This window comes from Eptatretus burgeri, chromosome 17 (genome assembly GCF_056783735.1).
Source record: "Eptatretus burgeri isolate ZD-2024b chromosome 17, Ebu_testis_v1, whole genome shotgun sequence".
In the NCBI taxonomy this organism is placed as follows: Eukaryota; Metazoa; Chordata; class Myxini; order Myxiniformes; family Myxinidae; genus Eptatretus; species Eptatretus burgeri.
Genome location: NC_140977.1, coordinates 23,793,885 through 23,814,230, shown reverse-complemented (window position 1 = coordinate 23,814,230; position 20,346 = coordinate 23,793,885). Strand labels below are relative to the sequence as shown.

The window sequence follows — 20,346 nt, the reverse complement described above, 5'->3', positions numbered from 1 at the left end:
CAAAACCAGTCCACGCCGAATAATAATAGACAGGTGTATCCTCCTCCACTCCTTCCCTTTCTCACCATTTTTAAACCAATTCGCCCTCATCTCTCTTTACCAATATTAATTTATCCTTTTTCATCGAATTACACAATACCTCACTCGTAGGTTTCCCCCAAAGCCATTTCATGTGAAACGGTCGAAAGGAAAACCGATATATCATCGTGTGAAACAAAAGGGCCGCTCGTTTTACTTCGTGTAATATTCATCGGTTTCCAAAGTTTTAGTTATCATCATGTATAGTGTAGAAATATATACCGACATGAGATAATCCTCAAACAGCTCTACAGGAACAATGTGGAGGAAGCACGTGTCAATTGACTGCTCCAAACACAACATGGAGTCCTTGTCCTGGTCCAAAATGGCTTCCCCTCAACACCCCTGATGCCACTTGAACAGTTTAAGATTTAATTGATCGACAAAAGGTTTGTCTGATGGAGAACGTCCTTTTGTGCATGATTACGAGTTGTACCTCGATGTTTGGCTTCTGAGATATATTGGTGCGAATCTGGAAAACATGAGCACACAACATTCAGGTCCTATAGAGCAGTTATATTGGTATGTGTTTCTAGTCAGAGTTCCGTCCCTTTGTTTAATGGGTGATTAATTGTACGTGCGCTGCGAAGTTATTTTCTAGTTTGGATTTTTCTTATATCTACAACAACAACACACCTTCACCTCGTTCCATCCTGACGTCATAACGCAGTGGTGGGCGGAGTTCAAGGAGGGACCTTGCGGCGGCTCTCGACCAATCAGAGAGATGCGAGCGAGTTTGCCGTCGTTCGGCCAATGGGACTCCTTCACTGTTGTGAGGGGCGGTCCGCGTGATGTCACCACGCCTCCCGGACCAATCAATGGACTTGGCGCCCCTTTTGGCCAGTCACAGAGGCGACGAGCAGATCTGCGCGCCAAAACTGTCCAGTGAGGGAGAGCGGGTCGGAGGAGGTGGCTCCTCCCCTCTGGAGAAAGAGGGGATAATTGTCGGCACGATCGGATGAGAGAAAAAGTGTCGGAGCTGGTGTCGGGGCTCGTTTTTGGTGGTGCTCGTGGTTGGTTGAAGTGTCGGAGTTCGTGGTTCCTGAGGTGGTGGTCGTGTTGTTGGTCGACCACCCGCTCCCTGGTGTTCTGGCCTGCTGGGCGCTCCTTGGTGGTCGCTGGTCTTCGCCCCTGGTCTTCTCCTCGGCGCGAAGATTACCATGTGGGTTCGGGTCCCTCCATGTGGTTCGCAAAGGAGCTCACAGGCCCTTCGACGACCTGAGCTCCGAAAGTGCGATCGACCAGCCGCGCGCTCGCGGCCAGGTAGCCAGCCATTTTGACTCCCAGCTGAACTATCCTCCTCGGCTGGAGAGCTGAATAGAGACCCGGTGGGTCCATTTCTTTTTGGGGTGTGCGTGTCTGTGTGTGGGCCTGTCTTGTCAAGTAGAATCGTGCAAGTGCTTTCTTTTGCCCTTGTGCATTGACTGCATATTCGTGATAACTCTGCTCTGTGTTCCCCTCCCCAATTATTGTTGTGAATAAATTCCCCTCTTGTTGAATGTACCAGCTCGTTCTTTGTCATTTCTGCCATTGGTTTGCCACAGTGCGTATTGGGGATTAGGAAGGCCGTTGCCATAGTTGTACATTTCGACCGACGGGCCTCGGTAAGCATCCGCTCGGGTTACGCACGGTAACGGCTCGTTCTGCTCGAGGCCTGCCGAGGGTGTGAATTCCCCGGTAAGCTTTGCCGCGTGGGTACTTAGGTATTTTGAAGTTGGCAATTAACCCTACTCCACGCGGTCGAATTATTGGCGATTCATGGTCCTGTAAGGGACCCATACCTTCGGACTTATCTGAGGGTCACGACCTAAATTCTGGTGTGTTCGGTGGAGCCGACTCTACTGCTCCCCCTAGCGGTCGTGCTCCCCACCGAGTCCCGGCCCCACAACAATATTACGTCTCACGTACGTCACGATGTCACTTTTTCTGGCCCCACCCCGAGTATGTGACGTATGTGTGTACGCCCCGCCCCCTCTACCCCTCACTTCCACATCCTCCCAACCTACTCCTCCTCTTCCCACTATTTTGTATGATCCGATCCCATTCATTCCTTTTCTAAATTTCAAACGTCCAATTTTTCTCCCCAATGCGTACGTAATAAAACAACAATATATTATCCAAATGTACGACCTATGACGTAACGACATAATTTCGGATTATATAATTATCGTCGATGGTTTACATCATAATATCTTGTATTAATTCAAGCGATTCATTCGAAGGGATAACATTACAATGTACATGGGAAACGTCTATTCCACGACGGCTGCGTCACCTTGGTCCTTTTCGCCTTTTAATGCGACAGGTCTTTGTCTCACGTTCGCGCCTGTCATTTCAAAATGAGAGGAAAAAAAATTAAAAACCCCGAAATGAACGTTTTAAAATTCAATGAAAACACACGAGAAGGGAAGACAAAGGGACACAGGCAAGCACAGGATTAAATAATTAACACCAATTTAATCTGTGAGAGAAAAGCGCGCGCGCTGAACCTGCACGACGAGAGCTGGAATCAGTAGGCGTGTGGTGGGTCAGCGGGGCGGTCGCCCCTCCCCTCATCCTTGGTCGCCCCTCCCCTCATCCTTGGTCGCCCCTCCCCTCATCCTTGGTCGCCCCTCCCCTCATCCTTGGTCGCCCCTCCCCTCATCCTTGGTCGGCACTTCTTCTTCTTCTTTTTCTTTTTTTCTTCTTCTTCTTCTTCATTACTATAATCCTTCGTATTATTCTTTCCCTCCCTTATTCTTTCTAATCTCTCCCGAAATAAATATATTTTCATTCCGCTCCGTCGTTCCGCAGCTTTCACACAGTTTTGCTTAATTATTCCGTCCGCACCGACGAAACAATGGACGACGAAACAATGGACTACGAAACAATGGTTCGTTATTTGGGAATCAAATCGAATTATTACCTCAGCCATTGAAAGTGGATGGACGTTATGTTTTCACGCCTAACCTGCCTACCTGTGTACCTGCAGTGACTCAATTTTTAAAAAATTTTTATTCAACACAAACATTAATTTTCCCAATATCTATACCTATAACAGGCAAAACTCTCTTTGTCTGATGAAGAATGTCCTTTTGACCAACCAGCCTTCTCCCAATCATCAGCAAGGTCATGGAATCCATCATCGCTTCAGACATTAAATCCTTCCTCTTCTCCAATGGCTTGATTTCCCATCATCAATTTCGTTTCAGACCAGGTCACTCTACCCTGGATATTCTGCTTCTGCTCTCTCAACAATGGATGGAGGAATTCAATGCCAGACATGAAATCAGAGCCATATCTCGAGACATATCACGTGCTTTTGACACAGTCTGACACCCTGCCCTGCTCACCAACCTCTCTTCCTTTGGTATCCACGGCCATCTCCACTCATGGCTCACAGACTTCCTCTCCTATCGCAGTCAAAGTGTGGCCCTAAATGGAGTTCTATCATCCCCTCTTCCTGTCCAGGCTGGAGTTCCTCAAGGTAGCATCTGGGCCCTGTTCTTTTTGTGGTTTTCATCAATGATCTTTCTGACTCTCTGGAAAATCCTCTATATCTCTTTGCTGATGACTCCACCCTCTGTCGTACCATCTGTCATCCCTCGCATTGGCAAACAGCAACTTCTTCGCTCTCTGCATATCTGGATAAAATCACAAACTCGTCCAACATGTGTAACATGTCTTTCAATCCTGACAAATCTCATTCTCACTATGTCTCTCCGAAAGGACCGTCTGGAACCCCCCGCCCCCCCCTCCCACCTACTTTCTCAACAATCCTCTTGAAGAAGTCTTTTCATTCAAGCTCCTGGGTCTCACCATCTGCCATGACCTTTCCTGGGAAAGCCACATTTCCAATCTGGCCTCCAAAGCCAGTTGCCGACTGGGCATCCTCCGTCGTGCAAAGTCCTTCCTTGTTACACCTGAGCTCCTGACCACATACAAAGCTTTCATCCACAGCCTGATGGGGTACTGCTCTCCCCTCTGGGCTGGTACTCCTGCCTCCCACCTTTCTCAGCTACACGCTGTGGAAACCAAGGCATTTCGGATCATTGGCATCTCCCCCGATGAGGCTGAGTCTTTGGGTCTCTCACTCTCTCACCGCAGGCAGGTCGGTGGTCTTTCTGTCTTCTACCATCTCCTCTGCGGCCTCGCCTTCCCTTGCTCTGGCTGAGATATGTCCCCCCGCCCCCCATATTTCCGCAGGGTGCTCAAGGTCCACCAACAACCCCCTTCTGGTAAAACTACCAAAATCAAGAATCACTGCTCACCTTCACTCTTTCATTCCTCTTTTTCCCCACCTTTGAAACAAACCCCCGCACTCTCTTCAATCGCACTCTTCCCTCCAGTTCTTCAAAACAGCCGTACGCCACCATCTCTTGTCTTCCCCCATCCAAAACCAAGATCTTTTATACCCCCGCTAATCCACCCCAAACCCACCTCCTTCAAATACCCTGCTTTCCTTCCTGAAAGTCCCTGTAGTCTCCATGTTGTTCACCTTGTGTGCCCACCCCATCCCTCTCTGTTGTGTCGCAAAGACAGCCCACATGAAGGATCTTTAGCTCAAACGTATTTCATGGCATCTCCTGCTCCACACAATCGACAGCCCGCTCATGTCACTCTCGGTTCCGCCTCGTCAGTTCCGGTTCATCATGCAATCATTAGTATTCGTGCAACTCCCAATATAACATATTCCTTTTTTTGTGAAAATAACAACCAACAATGAAAAAAACCCCAAAGAACATAGTAAGCATGTAATTGTCATGCATTAATTAATATTGAGGTAACTCCCAATACCACATATTCCTTTTTTCATGAAAATAACAACTGGTAATGAAAACCTCCCCCACGGGAAAAATATATTAAGCATGTAATGCAAGATAACATGTCATATGACAAAGTACTTGGTCCATTCAGGGGCTCGACGATATCTCGTCCCACGATGAACACCTTGGGTAAAAACTTATGGAGGCATTTGTTGGACATGGCTATGTGCCCTATAGTCCTCAGAACCTGTCATACTTCCAGAATAAAGTCCATTTGAGGTCTCAATTGCAGGTGTGAGATGAATTGCATTCCACACTATCCCATCAGAGAGTCTGAAGGTGGCAGGACCTCTCTGTTCACTGATCTTGAGGGGTTGGGTGTACGTGTTTTGTCCTTTCTGGTGAAGTCCAGGTTTCCGAACTCGCACGAAAGAACCACATTGGAAGGTGGAAGGTTTTGCTCCCCGACGTTTGTCTGTGTGTCGTTTAGACTTCTCTTTCTGTTGAATACAGCGTCTCATCCTCGAGTTTTGCAGCAGGAACACTGATTTGACGGTCCCCAATGTGCAACTTGGTGTGCAATGTTCGTCCATGTAGAAGTTCAGCAGGGGTCTGATGAGTCGTTGCATGTCTTGTAGCTCGATATGTTTGCAAGAAGTCGGGTACGAATGATTTCCAGGGCTTCCCTTCGCGATTTGCAGTATGTAAACAGTCCTTAAACACGGTTGAAGCGTTCTATCTCCCCATTGGCTTGTGGGTAATAGATTGAACTATGGCAGTGTTTGATGTTTCTTTCCTGCAGGAATGTTTCAAACTCAGTTGAAACAAACTGAGAGCCATTGTCAGAGATATGTTCCTGCAGATTTCCTTCATGACTGAATACTGTTGTCAGGAACTTGATAACTGCAGCAGATGTTACTTGGGACGTAAAAGCTACTTCTGACCATTTGCTGAAGTAATCAATTAAGGTAGCGGCATAGCGACAGTCCATTTGGCCATTATCAAGTGGTTCCAATAGATCGATGGCAAGCTTTTCCAAGCAGCATGAGGGAGCGGAACTGTTTGCAAAGGTGGAACCCGAGTGACAGCTGTTTCATCATGCATTTGGCAAGTAATGCACGACTTGATGGAACTTCCGCGTGAGAGTCCATCCTTAGCCACCAGTGGAGGTCACGCAGCCTTTGTTTAGGCCTTACAATACCTTGATGCGTATCATGGACAAGTTGGTTTAACTTGGGTTGAATTTCTGTCGGCACAATCACACGGTGAGTGCCCCGAATCAAGTAATCCTCCTGTACAGCCAGTTCATTCCCAATGCAAAAGTAGGGAAGTACCTTTGGGTCAATGCCCTCCACATTGCAAGGCCATCTTCTGGAAACATATCCTCGCACCTTCTGTAGAATTGGGCATGTATTGCAAGTTTCCTTGAATTGTTCCACAGGTACAGCAGCGCAGTCACCGGACACTAAAGCCACCATTTCTACATCCGGTTCGTGGTAAGGCTCTGTCATGGGGAGTGGTAACCATGATAAACAGTCAGCAGTGACATTATGGTGGCCAGATTTGCACACAATTTCGTAGTTAAACAACAGTAAGCGTGAAGACCAACGTGCAATTCTCATTCCAGCTCGACCAAGACAGTCAGTGGACTGTGATCTGCACGCAGGATAAATTTCTGACCCCACAGGTAAGTACGCCATTTCTCAGTTGCCCAGACGCAGGCGAGTGCTTCCTTCTCTACTGTAGAGTACTTGCGTTCGCATTCTGTGAGCGTTTGTGAGGCAAATGCTACTGCTTCCTCTGGAGAGTCCTCATGAAGTTGAGTGAGCACTGCTCCAAGTCCATAATCAGATGCGTCTGTGGTCACAATGGTGGTCAGAGTAGGGTCAAGCGAAGCAAGTGCAGGGCTGTTAGCAATCAATTTTTTTAACCCTTTCAAAGTGAGTGTGCGCAGCCTCGTTCCAGGAGAAGTCAACATCCTTGCGCAGTCAGGCACAAAGTGGCTCCACGACTATTGCATAATTTGGAATGAATTTGGAGTACCAAGAAGTCAAACGCAGAAAAGAATGAAGAGCAGATGCATCCGTTTGGGGTGTTGCTCGTGTTACTGCCACCACATGTTCGGTGTTTGGGCTCATGCCCTTTTCTGAGATCACCTGACCCAGAAAAGAATGTTCAGCCTTCCTGAAATGACATTTGTCATCATGCAGTGTAAGCCTGCTTGATCAGTACGATTCAAAACAACTTGAAGACGTTCCTCATGTTTCTCTTGAGACGAAGCAAACACAATTATGTCATCTCGGTAACACTGGATGCCCTCCTAGCCAGCTAAGATCTGTGACATCGTTCACTGTTATGCACTGGGAGCAGAAGCAAGACCATAAGGTACATGTCAATAATGGTAAAGTCCCTCGTGTGTTATGAAAGCCGTAAGGTCTCTGCTTTCCTCATGCAAGGGCACTTGATGGTATGCACTCTGAAGATCAAGAGTACAGAACATTCTCACTCCCCGAAGTTCTGCGAATACCTCCTCAATATGTGGGAGTAGATGACTGTCTATTACAATCGTCCAATTAGATTCACGAAGATCCACGCACAGTCGTCCACCTCCCATTTGCTTATGCGTAACGACAATAGGTGAAACCCATTCAGAAGAATCAATTCCCTCAATGATACCCGCTTCTTCAAGCGGATTCACTTCTTGCGAGACAGCATCACGGACAGCAAAAGGTAAACGGTGAAGCTTCTGCTGGATTGGCACCACATTGGGCCTTGTCTTCACTCTGTGTACAAATCATTTTGCATTGCCCAGAGTTCCAGTGACGTTAGGATTAGATGTCTGCCAAACCGATGTTTGATGCATATAGGTACTTAGCACTGATGCAGGAGTCACACATCCATTAACAATATTCAGTCCGAGAACAGTGAAGAGGTCCATGCCGAGTATAGATGTTCCAGGAGGCACAATGAAAAAATCAGCAAGCATAGAAACATGGTTGTGTCACACCTGTGCTTGAAGACAACCAACTACAGAGATTGGTTTTTTTTTTAGGTAAGTCACCAAGTGTAATATTGGTTCTGCAAGCAGTGCATTCTTGAAATGCTCCAGGTAGGTAGACTCTGGAAGTATGGAAATGACTTGAACCTGTGTCCACCAGCAATTTAGTTGAGAATGCCTGTCCATCAGGTGTGCAAAGACGAACATCACAAAATAGGTTCCCTCTAATTTGTTCAGAGGTTTGTGTGTTTATGCTTAAAACAGTCACATCTGGCACAGTCACTTTCTACACTTGGTATTTGTGGTCTTTACTGTGACATACTTTAGCAAAATGTCCACTTTTGCCACACTGCCTGCAATTTACATCTTTTGCAGGACATCTGGGGGTAATTGGCTAAGTGCATTGCAGATCCACAACAATATCAAGTACTCTCTTGGCGTACCTGTGGAGCTTGTGAAAAATTTGGATTTGCAGGTTCATTTGATGTGTCTCTGTGGGTGGGGTCGTGTCTGTATTGCCCAGCACTGGTATGTACTGGCATTGTATTTACATCCATTTTGTAAATTCGATTTGTCCCACCATTACGTGGGCTTTCTGCAGTGTAAGCTCTGGTTCCAAAAGCAACCGTTCACGTACACGAGCTGATCTCGTATCATTTCATCAGAGAGATCACTACACTCGCAATTAACCACAATCTCACGTAAAACAGCAACGAACTGAGCAGTGGATTCACCAGACCTCTGTGCTCGTTGACGAAACTTATATCGTTCGAAAACGACGTTTACCTTTGGCATGAAAAAGGCTGTTTATGCACCGACAGCAGCAGAGTACGTGTTGTCCCCATCAACTCTGAGGGTATAGAATAAACAATGCGCGCTTCCTCGCATCAGAAAGTGCGTCGTCATTTCACCGCCAGCACGAAGTTCTCGAACATGCGCATCAATGAGGTAAAAGGTTTCGAAGGCTCACCCAGACTCGGTAAGAATGCAGCAGGTTGTGTAAGACAAGGTTATCCCATCCTCGTCGCCAATATGTTGTGTGGCAAAGACAACCCACATGAAGGATCTTTAACTCAACCATTTTTATTGGCGTCTCCTCCTGCCCTCACTCGACAGTCCGCTCACGTCACTCTCGGTTCCAACTCATCGGTTCCGGTTCATTGTGCGTTTATTCATATTCGTGCAACTCCCAAGACCACACTCTCCCTTCCACAGATCTCCTCACGTCTGTTCTCCACTGTTTTGTGCTTCCTTCTCCCGCCCCTCTTGTCTCCTGCTCCCCTTGTACGCTCTGTGTGTTTAGTTCTCATACAAGCCTCGACAATGTATACATTTTTTTTTATGTCTGTCTGTCTGTCTCTCTCTCCATGGCCACATCTTTTAAGTTATAAACTCTAAACCTGGGGTAGAAATACAAATTTGTGTGGGGGGGCGTAAATTATTTCTTTATGTAAATGTGTACCGTGTAGCGTCACCTTGTGGTGGCAAAGGGTATTACAATTTCCTTTTTTTAAAACTGAGGCAACATGCAGGTAAAATCACTTCACATGGGTGAATTTGTCCTTCCCTTCTCCCCCTCCCCAAAGGCAAGCCCTCAGTCAATATTCACTATTTCTGTTCAAACGCCATTGCATCAGTATATTCATCTCCACTATAACATACCAAGGCAGCATATAATTTCGCCTACCGGGGGGGGGGGGGGCAGGAGAGCTCCGTGGACTGAGAATTGGGCAGGAGAAGTGGGGGGAGCAGGAGAGCTCCAAGGACTGATAAGGGGGCAGGAGAGCTGGTTGAGGTGGAGGGGCAGGTGAACCAGTAAGGCTTGGGCGAGGGAGGTTGTGGTGAATGGTTTACAATGGTGAGTTGAGGTGATGCTAGTTTGGGTTTCTATAAAACTAGAAAGCGGCGCCTGTCCCGTCCCATCCCTGCAAACGTCCACTTTGGGGAAAAAAATAAAATTAGGTGTAAGGAGCAAGGAGGGGACATTGTTAATGAGATATTCATCACAGCCTTTTTAGATGCTGAATTGCGAATCATATACAACACACCAAGCGCAATTATGTTGTTCTGTCCTCCATGTCTGTGTGGGCACGGGGTTACCGTGCAGGGGCCATTCCGGGTGAGCATGGTTTTAGCCTAGTCGGGCGCGTTGTGCGATGAGTGATATTAAAGTTGATTTCAACCTCATCAAGATTGGTGTTTTGGCCATGGTGCTCCGCTGGGGAAACCCGTTAACCTTTGTGGCGTGGTGGCAGTGTCGGGATACGATTCCACGCACTCTTCATCCTGGAGACTGCAATCGGCAGAACGTCACTGTTACGAGAGCCATCTTTGAACCCCAATCGCACCTCACAAGAAGGTGAGCGGCCAACCAGCTCGTTCTGTAGCTGTGTCATAAACATCGTCTGTGCAACGTACCCATCACCAAAATGGCTACCACACACCGTGTACCAAAGCAGTGGTCACTCAGCAAGAGTGAAACGGTAAACTCATTTGAATGTTGGAGACACAATTTCCTTTATATTTTATCACTCGATCCCAACTTTACTCCCTTCCTCACCAAGGGTGTCACCTGGGAGAATAAGAGCAGAGCGTTCCCTCTTCGTGGACTTTTGGATGATGGTGAGAGCGTCCCCATTGAGTGGCGTCACACTGCCCAACAGAAAGTCACCGTACTGGAACTTATGCTAGGTCAGATTGGAAACTACTGCCCTGTGATATCCCGCAACACCATAGTCCGAAACTCCACTTCCGTAGCCTTCATATGGCAGTCGATTCGATATTTTGGATTCCATTCGACGAGTGCACACTTCATTGACTTTGCAGCGATACGCCATAACCCCGAGGAGCGCCATGCAGACTTGTACCAACGCCTGATGGCATTTGTGGAAGATACCTTGCTTCGATGAGATGGCGGCATCTCCCACCGTAACCAGGTGATCACTGAAGATGAGGAGTTATCCCCCTCGCTGGAGAACTTTGTTGTGCTCACATGACTTTATTTTGTTCACAGTGGACTCCCTGGACTCGTCAAACAATGCTATGGAACCGAGCTCAGGTCCCGCACCTTAGCCTCCATAAAGCTGGAGATATCCCAGGCGCTTGACTCACGATGAGATGAGCTCCACACTGCTGAAGATGCAAAGTCATTGCGTACTGTCACGTCTCGATTACAAGCCTCCCGCCCGGCATCATTCCCATCGTCAAAACCCCGTCAAGTCCTTTCAGGGACTCATTCCAGCAACCTTACGAAGTCCTGTGCCCTCTGCAAGCAAGTACGTCGTACCGATTACAGTCATTTCCTCAGTGAATGTCCTTTCCTCCCTGAACGAGATCGTCGCTACATTGCAAGAGCACGCCAAGTGGCTGACATAACTGAAGAGTCAGATGACGAGCCCGGAGGCATAACATGTGCCCATGGGGACACGGTAGTTAGTAACACAGATTTTACAGAACCGGCCACTACCCTACGTGTTATGTCCAGCCAGATTCGCCAGTCTCCATATCTCGACACCTTCCACGGTCACCACACAACCCGAGTCACCATTGACAGCGGTGCCACGGGAAACCTGATTCGTGAGACAACTGCAAGAAATTTAGGAGCCAAGATTCAGAAGAGTGCGCAGTCCGCTCGTCAGGCTGATGGATCGTCCCCTCTTCAAATTGTTGGTGAGACCAGACTGGCACTGACATGTGATGGAAGAGAATTTCAGTTCGAGGGCCTGGTCGTCAAAAATCTTGATGTGGAGGTACTGGCGGGAATGCCTTTCATGGAGTCTAATGACATCTCAATCTAATCCCTGCGAAGCACCAAGTTATCCTGGGTGATGGCACCACGTACGTGTACATGTCTCAAGGAAGGAGCGTTGATCACCATGTAGTACGCCGAGCTCATGAACTACGTGCCCCACCCCGCACAACTACTCTGTGGCCCGGAGAGTTGATCGAAATGGTCCTCCCAAATGACATGTCGAGTAGTGACTCAGTGTTCGCACTCGAACCTCGCACGGATGCCCCAAGTGCAAGGTCACTGCGACCAAGTGAGTTCTGGCCCCCTCCCAGTATCATCCGTAGCATCAGCAGGAAGGTTCGGATCCCCAATTTAACCAACGAACCACGAGTTCTCAAACGTCAGGAGCATTTTTGCCAAATCAGCCCTGTGTACATACCCGAGTACAACGAAGAACACCCAGGTGGTTATACCGAGACCAGCTCACCCAAAAGTAAAACGCACACTCACATCACCCTCAGGACACACTACGACTGTGACCCTCGACCCTGACAACATGTTCGCTCCCGACGAACAATCAAAGTGTTATGCCCTGCTTGAAGAGTATGATGAAGTGTTTGACCCAGTGTTCCAAGGCTACAATGGTGTTGCAGGCCCCCTTTGAGGCTGTTGTTAACATGGGCCCTGTTCAGCCTCCACAATATGCGCATGAATGACAATCTGTGTGAATTACAACACAAATTTGATGACCTGGAAAAACTTGGAGTCTTGCTCGCCCTGAGGACATGGGGATTACTGTAGAATATCTGAATCCCTCATTCTTGATCAAGAAGCCCAGTGGCGGTTTTGGCCGCGATGCTCTGCTGGTGAATCCCGTTAACCTTTGTGGCGAAGAGGAAAATACAAAATGTAAATGGCAGCACCGTATTGAAGTAGCATTGAAAAATTGTCGCACGTGGTGGTTATCACAAGGAAGACTTCATTGTAGAACAAATGATGAAACCAGAAAATAGACCTCCATTTGTTGGGGGAGACTCACGGAAATTGAAACAGAGCTGCAATCAGCCAATCAATTAATCAAGCTTCATGATTGGCTGCAAAGTGTTCATTACACTGGTTTACAAAAATCAAAAAAATTTCTGAGGCAAACATGTTAATAGGTGTTTCTGATTAATTTAGATAAGCTGAATTCAAATTTCTAAACAGTTTTGCTCCATCGCCTCTAGCTTTTTTTTGCTTTCACATATCCCATTTTTTTATTATAATGCATACATTATAATATAATGTGTTTATTTCATATATTAAAATGGCATATTACAGAACTAAATATTACTATTACTTGGATATAAGCATATATACAAAACATAGTACTACAGACAGTCAGAAGTGAGTTTTTTTGGAGGATCTGGTGTACTTTGCCTTCGGGATGTCGCGCAGGAGCATCCAGCAGAAGTCCCCCCATCATGCTGGAGTTCCACTCGCCTTGGTAGTTGCTCTCCATCTTAGTAATATCTTGGTGGAACCTTTCCCATGTTCATCACTTACTGCTCTGAGGTTATGGGGGAAGAAGTTGAGGTGGGAGTGGAGAAAGTGAATCTTGAGAGACATTCGGCACCTCATATCCTGATAAGCCTGCAACAACTTGTCGACACGCATTTGGTAATCTAGTGCCCGTGTGTTACCAAGGAAGCCATGGCAGACTGACTTAAATGCTTCCCATGCTCTCAGTTCCTTCAAGGTGAGCTTCTCCTCGAATACCTCATCCTTCAGCGCCTCCCTGATCTGAGGTCCGACGAAGATGCCCTCCTTGAGCTTAGCAGAACTGAGACCTGGGAACAGAGTGCACAGGTGTTGGAAGGCAGCGCCATCCTTGTCCATGGCCTTCACAAAATTCTTCATGAGGCCAAGCTTGATATGAAGAGGGGGAAGAAGCACCTCGTTCATGTCCACCAGAGGATTTTCTTGGACACTGTTTTCCCCAGGCACGAAAGTGCTCCTAGACCCCCAGTCCTTCTGCGTGTAGTGCTTGGACACAGCCCGACTGTCCCAGAGACAGAGAAAGCAGCTGTACTTCGTGAAGCCCGCCTGCATACCCATAAGGAGCCCAATGAGCTTGAGGTCCCCACAGAGGCTCCACTGGTGCTGCTGGTACTTGACAGCTTCCAGAAGGAGCTCCATATTGTCATATGACTCCTTCAAATGAACTGAGTGGCCAATGGGAATAAATACCCCAGCATTCCCATGAAATGATTCTTCTATAGTATAAAATAACAAGGACAAATGTGTCCAAGAGCCGCATCCTAAAGGCAATAACAACTTCCGATATTTCGTCACGTGCCTTGATGGAGCCAATCGCGAGACCCGTCATGGAGGCTCCTGTTAATAACGAGAAAATCGTGTATTTACGAAATTACAACACATTAAATGGAATAATCTTTAAATAGTAAAGTGAACTTTTCGAAACTTTAAAGCAAATGTCCGAATATATTTAAAAGTTCGTGATAGACGCTCTCAAAAGGCACCCTCAATGCGAGGATGTGTACAGGTGTTTAATATTGAAGGAGATCCAGATCCTGTATATAAAAGAGCCGAGTCCTACAGGAAGAGGAAGAGGAAGAGGAAGAGGAAGAGGAAGAGGAAGAGGAAGAGGAAGAGGAAGAGGAAGAGGAAGAGGAAGAGGAAGAGGAAGAGGAAGAGGAAGAGGAAGAGGAAGAGGAAGAGGAAGAGGAAGAGGAAGAGGAAGAGGAAGAGGAAGAGGAAGAGGAAGAGGAAGAAGAAGAAGAAGAAGAAGAAGAAGAAGAAGAAGAAGAAGAAGAAGCTCTCTTTGAGCCAGCGTTTGCAACGCAAGACGCGGCTAAAAATAAAAAACCCAGCTACTTTATATAAAAGTAATATACGTCTCAAAAACTAGAGGTGCTGAGTGAAAATGGATTTCGTATCTGAAATCAGCACCACAAAATTGGGTTAGAACACCTATTTTCATGCGTGCCTAAATTTCTTTATAAACCAGTGTAATTATTATTCACGTTTCTCTTCCCACGCAACGCTGGGAAAATCTGCGACAACGCAAGAAAGCAAACGTGTGAATTCCAGCAGCCAATCAGAGGAGTTTTTACAGAGAGCCAATAGGCGTCGACGATACTGGAAGGTTCACTTCACTCTGCCATTCGTCATGTCATCACGTAGCCTCGGGAGCTCGCGCGCTTTTTTTTTTTAATTCATGAATCGCTCAACACGTCAGTCTTTCATAGCACGACTTTTGTTCTACAATTTACATCATCAAGACGATTGAGTGAAGTGGATCTCGTTTGTTTGGTGAACAACCACGGACAACACGAACGAGTGCCATCTCTTCAGTATTCAGTGGACGCCATTTTGAAATCGCGACGGCTCGATGCCGAGGGAGTTTGGGAGGCGGAACAGGCGAGCTATGGGCGTTTCCTCGCGCTCCCATTGGCGCGTTAATGTTTTACCACAGATTTGGCACCGGAAACGCCTTCAGTCGCTCCGCGACGGATCTGTGGGGTTGACATGGCCTGCGGTACTTGATTGCATGCCCCGAGCTTCCCTCGTCCCAAATGGTCCCAAAGGGTCGGTGGTGGTCGTTTAATGGCGATTGTGGTTGAGCGACGGCAGCGGTTGTGATGCGGCGAGTTCATGATGGAGGCGGTTGTGGTCGTTTTGACGTCAACGGTGAGTGCAGGCGAGCTTGGGTTGTGTGATCCGATGATGTTGGGATTTCTCGGAAGGTGTTGTGGTCCGAGTCTGCTGAAGGTCTGAGGTGCGGGTCTGTTTGATTGTGACATAATAATGGGAAATGGCACGTGTACACTAATGAGCTGCCTGTTGCTGCTGTGGTGGTGGTGGTCGTATGCAGCTTAGCTGCCGGGGTAGTTATCATTTCTTGAAGCGCGACTGTGTCGCTGATGCAGTGCCCCTCAACCTGTACACACACTGGAACTGGTGCTCACTTCGCCGACCTCGGAAGGATGACAGGCTGAGTCAACCCCCTGGTGAATTGATTCAGCGGCCGACGGGCCTTGAACTCAGGACCCTAGGATCCCAAGCTGCCACCCTAACCACTGAGCCAACTCCAGGCTCGCGCCTGTTGCTGTGGTCTGCATGCTTGAGTGATGGAGAGGTCGTGTGTACGCGCGACATGAGTAAATAAAATAAAGGATCGGAATAAAGACCTTCCTAAAACCCACGCAACACATATGACCCATAAACCCATTAGACAATAGGAAAGGGCTTTCGAAAACGTACACTCATGAACCGTCTCGGGACTGCTATGTGTTGTGTGCCACCGCCTCAGGGGAGCACCAGCTTAACCCAACCAACCCTATATTGTTGTGGGCCGGGGTTCGGCAGCGATAAACGACCACTAGGTGGAGCAGTGGAGTTGTCTCCCACCGAACACCTGGAATTTAGGTCGTGACTGTCGGACAACTCCAAAGGTCACGGGTCCCTTAGCGGACCGTGGACGCCAATATTTCGACCGCGTGTCAAAGGGGCTAATTGTCTCGATCTCCAATCTTCTTCTTCTTTCGGCTGCTCCCGTTAGGGGTCGCCACAGCGGATCATCCGTTATGATCCGCATACTGATTTGGCACAGGTTTTATGCTGGATGCCCTTCCTGATGCAACCCTGGTCGTCTCTTACGACACAGGGATAAGGATTGGGTTTCGCCATGATTCTGGGCTTCCCTACACCCTCTCAAAGCACGGCGCAGCGCAGAGCTCCCGTCCTCCAGGGATTCTCCAACCCAAGCCTCTGAATAGCCGGATTACAGGCTCACGCCACTACGCCCGGTATTGTCTCGATCTCCAATATGATACCTAAATAACCACACAGTCTAGCTACCAGGGAAACCACACCCTCGACAGGCTCTGACGAACCGGGTCGCTCTCGCGACCTCGGTCCAGTGTAACCGAGCGGAATTGCCAGAGTCCGTCGGACCCAATGACAACTTACCGGCCCAAATGGCCTCTCTAATTCTCAATACGCACCGTGCTGGGTCAATGAAGGAAAAACACGGACGATGAACTGGAACATTTATCACGGGGGGGAGGGGGGATGGGGTGGGTTATTTTACAATAGGCAATAATCGGGAAGGGAGACACAAAGCAAAGTTATCACAAATAAGAAATGTAATTCACAATGTACAAGGTACTTAACAATTCTACTTACAGACAGGGCCCGAGGACGCGCGCACACACACACACACACACACACACACACACACACACACACACACACACACACACACACACACACACACACACACACACACACACACACACACACACACACACAATAAAATGGACCCCGTGGGTCTTTATTCGGAAGAGCCTGGCTGGGGTACCTTCCCGCCTCGTACGGTCACACCGACTCCAAATCACCACGGTGGGACTCAAACCCACAACCTGAAGTCCATGGCCCACGAACGAGACCAAGCCACCACAACCGCAGACCGCTTGAACCACGACCACCACTGTTCAGTCACCACCACCGCAGACCGCTTGAACCACGACCACCGACCGCTCAAAAATCGCTACGATCCTTCCTCAACTCTCGAAGTGGGAGGGATTTCTTTCCTCACCACTCGCCTCCTGATTGGACGGTTCAATTGCGCGATTCGCTGGCCGTCCCTCATTGGACAGGCCCACGGTAGGCAGGACAACTCCCACCTTTCTGGGGCAGAGTCGGAGCTGAGGCGATTGTAGCTCCGCCTACCTTCTCACCAAAGGCCACGTGCGTAATGGCGACGGTGGAGCAAGGTGACGGTCCGTTGTTGTTGTTGTTGTTGATGTATAAATTCTAACTACAAAATAACTCGTAGCACACACACGAAATTCCCATTAGACAGAAGGAGGGATTCCAACTAAACACATACTTATCGAAATAACTAAGCTTAGGGACTGCTGTCTGTTTGTGTGCAAATGGCTTCCAGATTTGTAACAATATAACAGGAAAAGATAGGAACTCGACATCTCATCCATCCAAGCGTATTTATCGTACGTCTGTGAGTCCGATTTTCATTCAAGAACAGAACAATTATAGTTAACCATTCTGAAATTGCCACTCTTTCGTGTAAATGCTAAAAAAAAATGTTGAAAAGACGATTTGATTTACAGATTTCGTGCTGGCAACACCGGCAGGTTAAAAGTGACTTGCGAGCAGAATCGAGCCACTGCAAACACACAAACAGCGCTTGTGCAAAAGGTGGTGGGAGAACGAGCACTTGAAAAGGCAATCAGAATCGGACGAGGAAGCAACAAACACCTTGCAAGCAGAAAGGGAGAACTTTCATATGGAGTTGAGAAGTGCCGGCAAGATGCCAGACATGGCTCATGAGAAAGAACGTCGGGCCGAAGGAAGCATGACTCTCCAATCGAGGTGCAGCAGGGGAGATTTTGATGATGGGAAAGAAGTTGAAGATGCACATCATTACTTTCCCTTGCAAGACCCTCAATCTTGTACAAAAGAACAAGTGATAAATGAGCACACTGGTCACAACCTGCGACGCAAAAAAAAACAAACCCAGGCAGTGTATCGTCAGCAGAGGCCTCCAGATCTGATGTCTTTTGCCCACCAGAAAACCAAGATGGTGGCCATATCATTTTCTCTGAGTGCCATTGTGGGTGGAGTCAAGTGACAAATGTGGGTGTGGTCTGGCAACTGTCCGACCAATGGACGCTCATTTCAAAAATCGACCCACATCACACGAAGCTCTTGTGGTCACAAGTAAAAACTAAATGCCTGGTTCTGTTTCTTTCAATAAAGTATAAGAAGAATCCCATGGGACAACAGAACAGATGTCTACCTTGAGCTTGAGGTATTCTACTGGAAAGGGGATAAAGTGATTGAGCATCTGTGAAATGGTAAAAGCCCTTTAATTTGTCTCTGTCAAAATTGGTCACCTGGAATTTCCACATCAATTACACACACCTGTACAACTTTGTAATTGCTTCATGGGCATCCCAGAGCTTGATAAAATAATGTTTGAATATTGGAATACATGTCACAAATGAATCGATGAGAGGTGCATGAATCAATACCCCCCCCCCCCACTCCAATAACAAAAAAACAACAAACAAAAGCAATTGATGAACTTTTTTTTCACACAATGTCAAAGCACAGATTGACATGTTGAAGAGACAAACATGGCCAATGAGCTTTGGGGAAGTGTCATCACTTCCTGGGGCACTCTGGATACCAGTGATGTCACAATCCAGGTACCGCCTTTCTCACCTCACTCATTGGGGCGTGTTCTAAGTAGGAATTTCCTTCTCCCCATGGATGCCAACCGATGGGGATTGTTCATGCTCTATCTTTTTTAAATGATGAGCGTCAAGCAAGGAAGCAGCACGTACCATTTTTAGTCTTTGGTATGATTCTGCCAGGGTTTGAACCAGTGACCTCCCAGATTTGGAGTGGACGCTCTCACCATTACACCATCATGTCTGGTTAACTTTACCACGAGTATGCAACATTTGGTGGTGTTAACAATTGTGCAGATATCTTATAAAATGGAACAAAGTTGTAAATAAAGTCTGGCAGGAGAGCTTAGAGGAAGGTGCACATATTTGTCTGGGTTTAAATATTGACTTGGCTATACTTTGCCACCGTGGTGTATCACATACTGGGTAAGGTGCTGTCCGTCAGGACGTGAAGCCACAGCACCCGTCTGCCAGCACTTGTGGAAGATGTCAAAGATCCTCTGCTGTTCTTATTTTCGTAAAGTAGGCAAGTAGTGTAGTAGATAGTAGAAAAATCGTGCAAATTATGATACAAGCATCAAATTTGGCATTTCTGTTCTGCAGGGCTTTCTGATCAGATCTGCCCGATTGGCCATTTGAAAATCCCAATTTTGAAAAATTTGAAAAAAAAAAAAAAAAAAAAAAAAAAAATTTAAAGTCACAGCTGGCTGAAATTCTTGAAGCGCAAGTGAACATCCCAGACAGAGAACCAAGGGAAGATGCAGTCATCATTGATGGCTCAGCACTTTTCAATGCCCAACCTCCACGCACTTCAAAGATATTTGATGACTATGCTAAAGAAGACATCATCCCAAAGGTGGAATCCTATGGTGCCAAGTACGAGAGGGTGGACGTAGTGTTTGATGTGTACAAGAAGTCAAGTCTGAAGTCCGAGGCAAGGTCGAAAAGGGGGCAAGGAATCAGAAGAAGAGTGACAGGAACCAGTAAGACCCCAAGTAACTGGAGAAGCTTTCTTCGAGATGACAGCAACAAGACTGAGCTGTTTCACTTCCTTGCGGAAAAGATGTGTGAAGCACAGACGACAAGCAGTCATCGTCACAAAAGGAGAGGATGCCATTAGCAACACAAGGAAGTCACTGGATGCTGTGTCTCCATGTTGTCATGAAGAAGCTGACACTCGAATATTTGTACACGCCAGGGATGCAACGACGGATGGTAGCAAGTCCATTATCATTAAGGCTAATGATAATGGACGTACGAGTCATAGCAATATCTGTACTGCCATCCTCACAGGAACTAGGTCTTGAGAAGATGTGGATTGCCTTTGGCCAAGGAGCCAAAGTGCGATGGATTCCAGTCCATGAAGTAGTTTCTGCAAAAGGGCCTGAGAAAGTTAGAGGGATCCCATACTTCCATGCGTTCACTGGATGTGACGTCGTGTCTGCGGTCAAGGGAAGAAAACTGCATGGCAGACTTGGAACGTCTTTGATGATGTTTCTGAAACATTCACCAATCTCAGCCAGCATCCAACATTGATTCGTGATCTTGACTTTTTTTTTTTTTAATTTTGCA

At 47.3% G+C, this 20,346-nt stretch overlaps 1 protein-coding gene across 3 annotated transcripts in view; it reads right to left on the bottom strand.

The window, feature by feature from the left end:
• Window positions 1-12,429, bottom strand: part of LOC147009559 (lethal(3)malignant brain tumor-like protein 1) — a 65,940-nt gene extending 53,511 nt beyond the window's left edge. The window contains exons 1-2 of one of the 3 annotated variants that reach the window (XM_085862504.1): window positions 2,568-2,695; window positions 2,354-2,404 (exon numbers count right to left, since the gene is read on the bottom strand). In XM_085862504.1, the coding sequence (XP_085718630.1) occupies window positions 2,354-2,404; window positions 2,568-2,634 (118 nt within the window). In that variant the 5' untranslated portion in view covers window positions 2,635-2,695. Of the gene's footprint in view, window positions 1-2,353; window positions 2,405-2,567; window positions 2,701-12,301 lie in introns of those variants that run through there. The other 2 variants (XM_085862507.1, XM_085862506.1) reach the window with 2 other exon arrangements.
• Window positions 12,430-20,346: the final 7,917 nt, after the last annotated feature.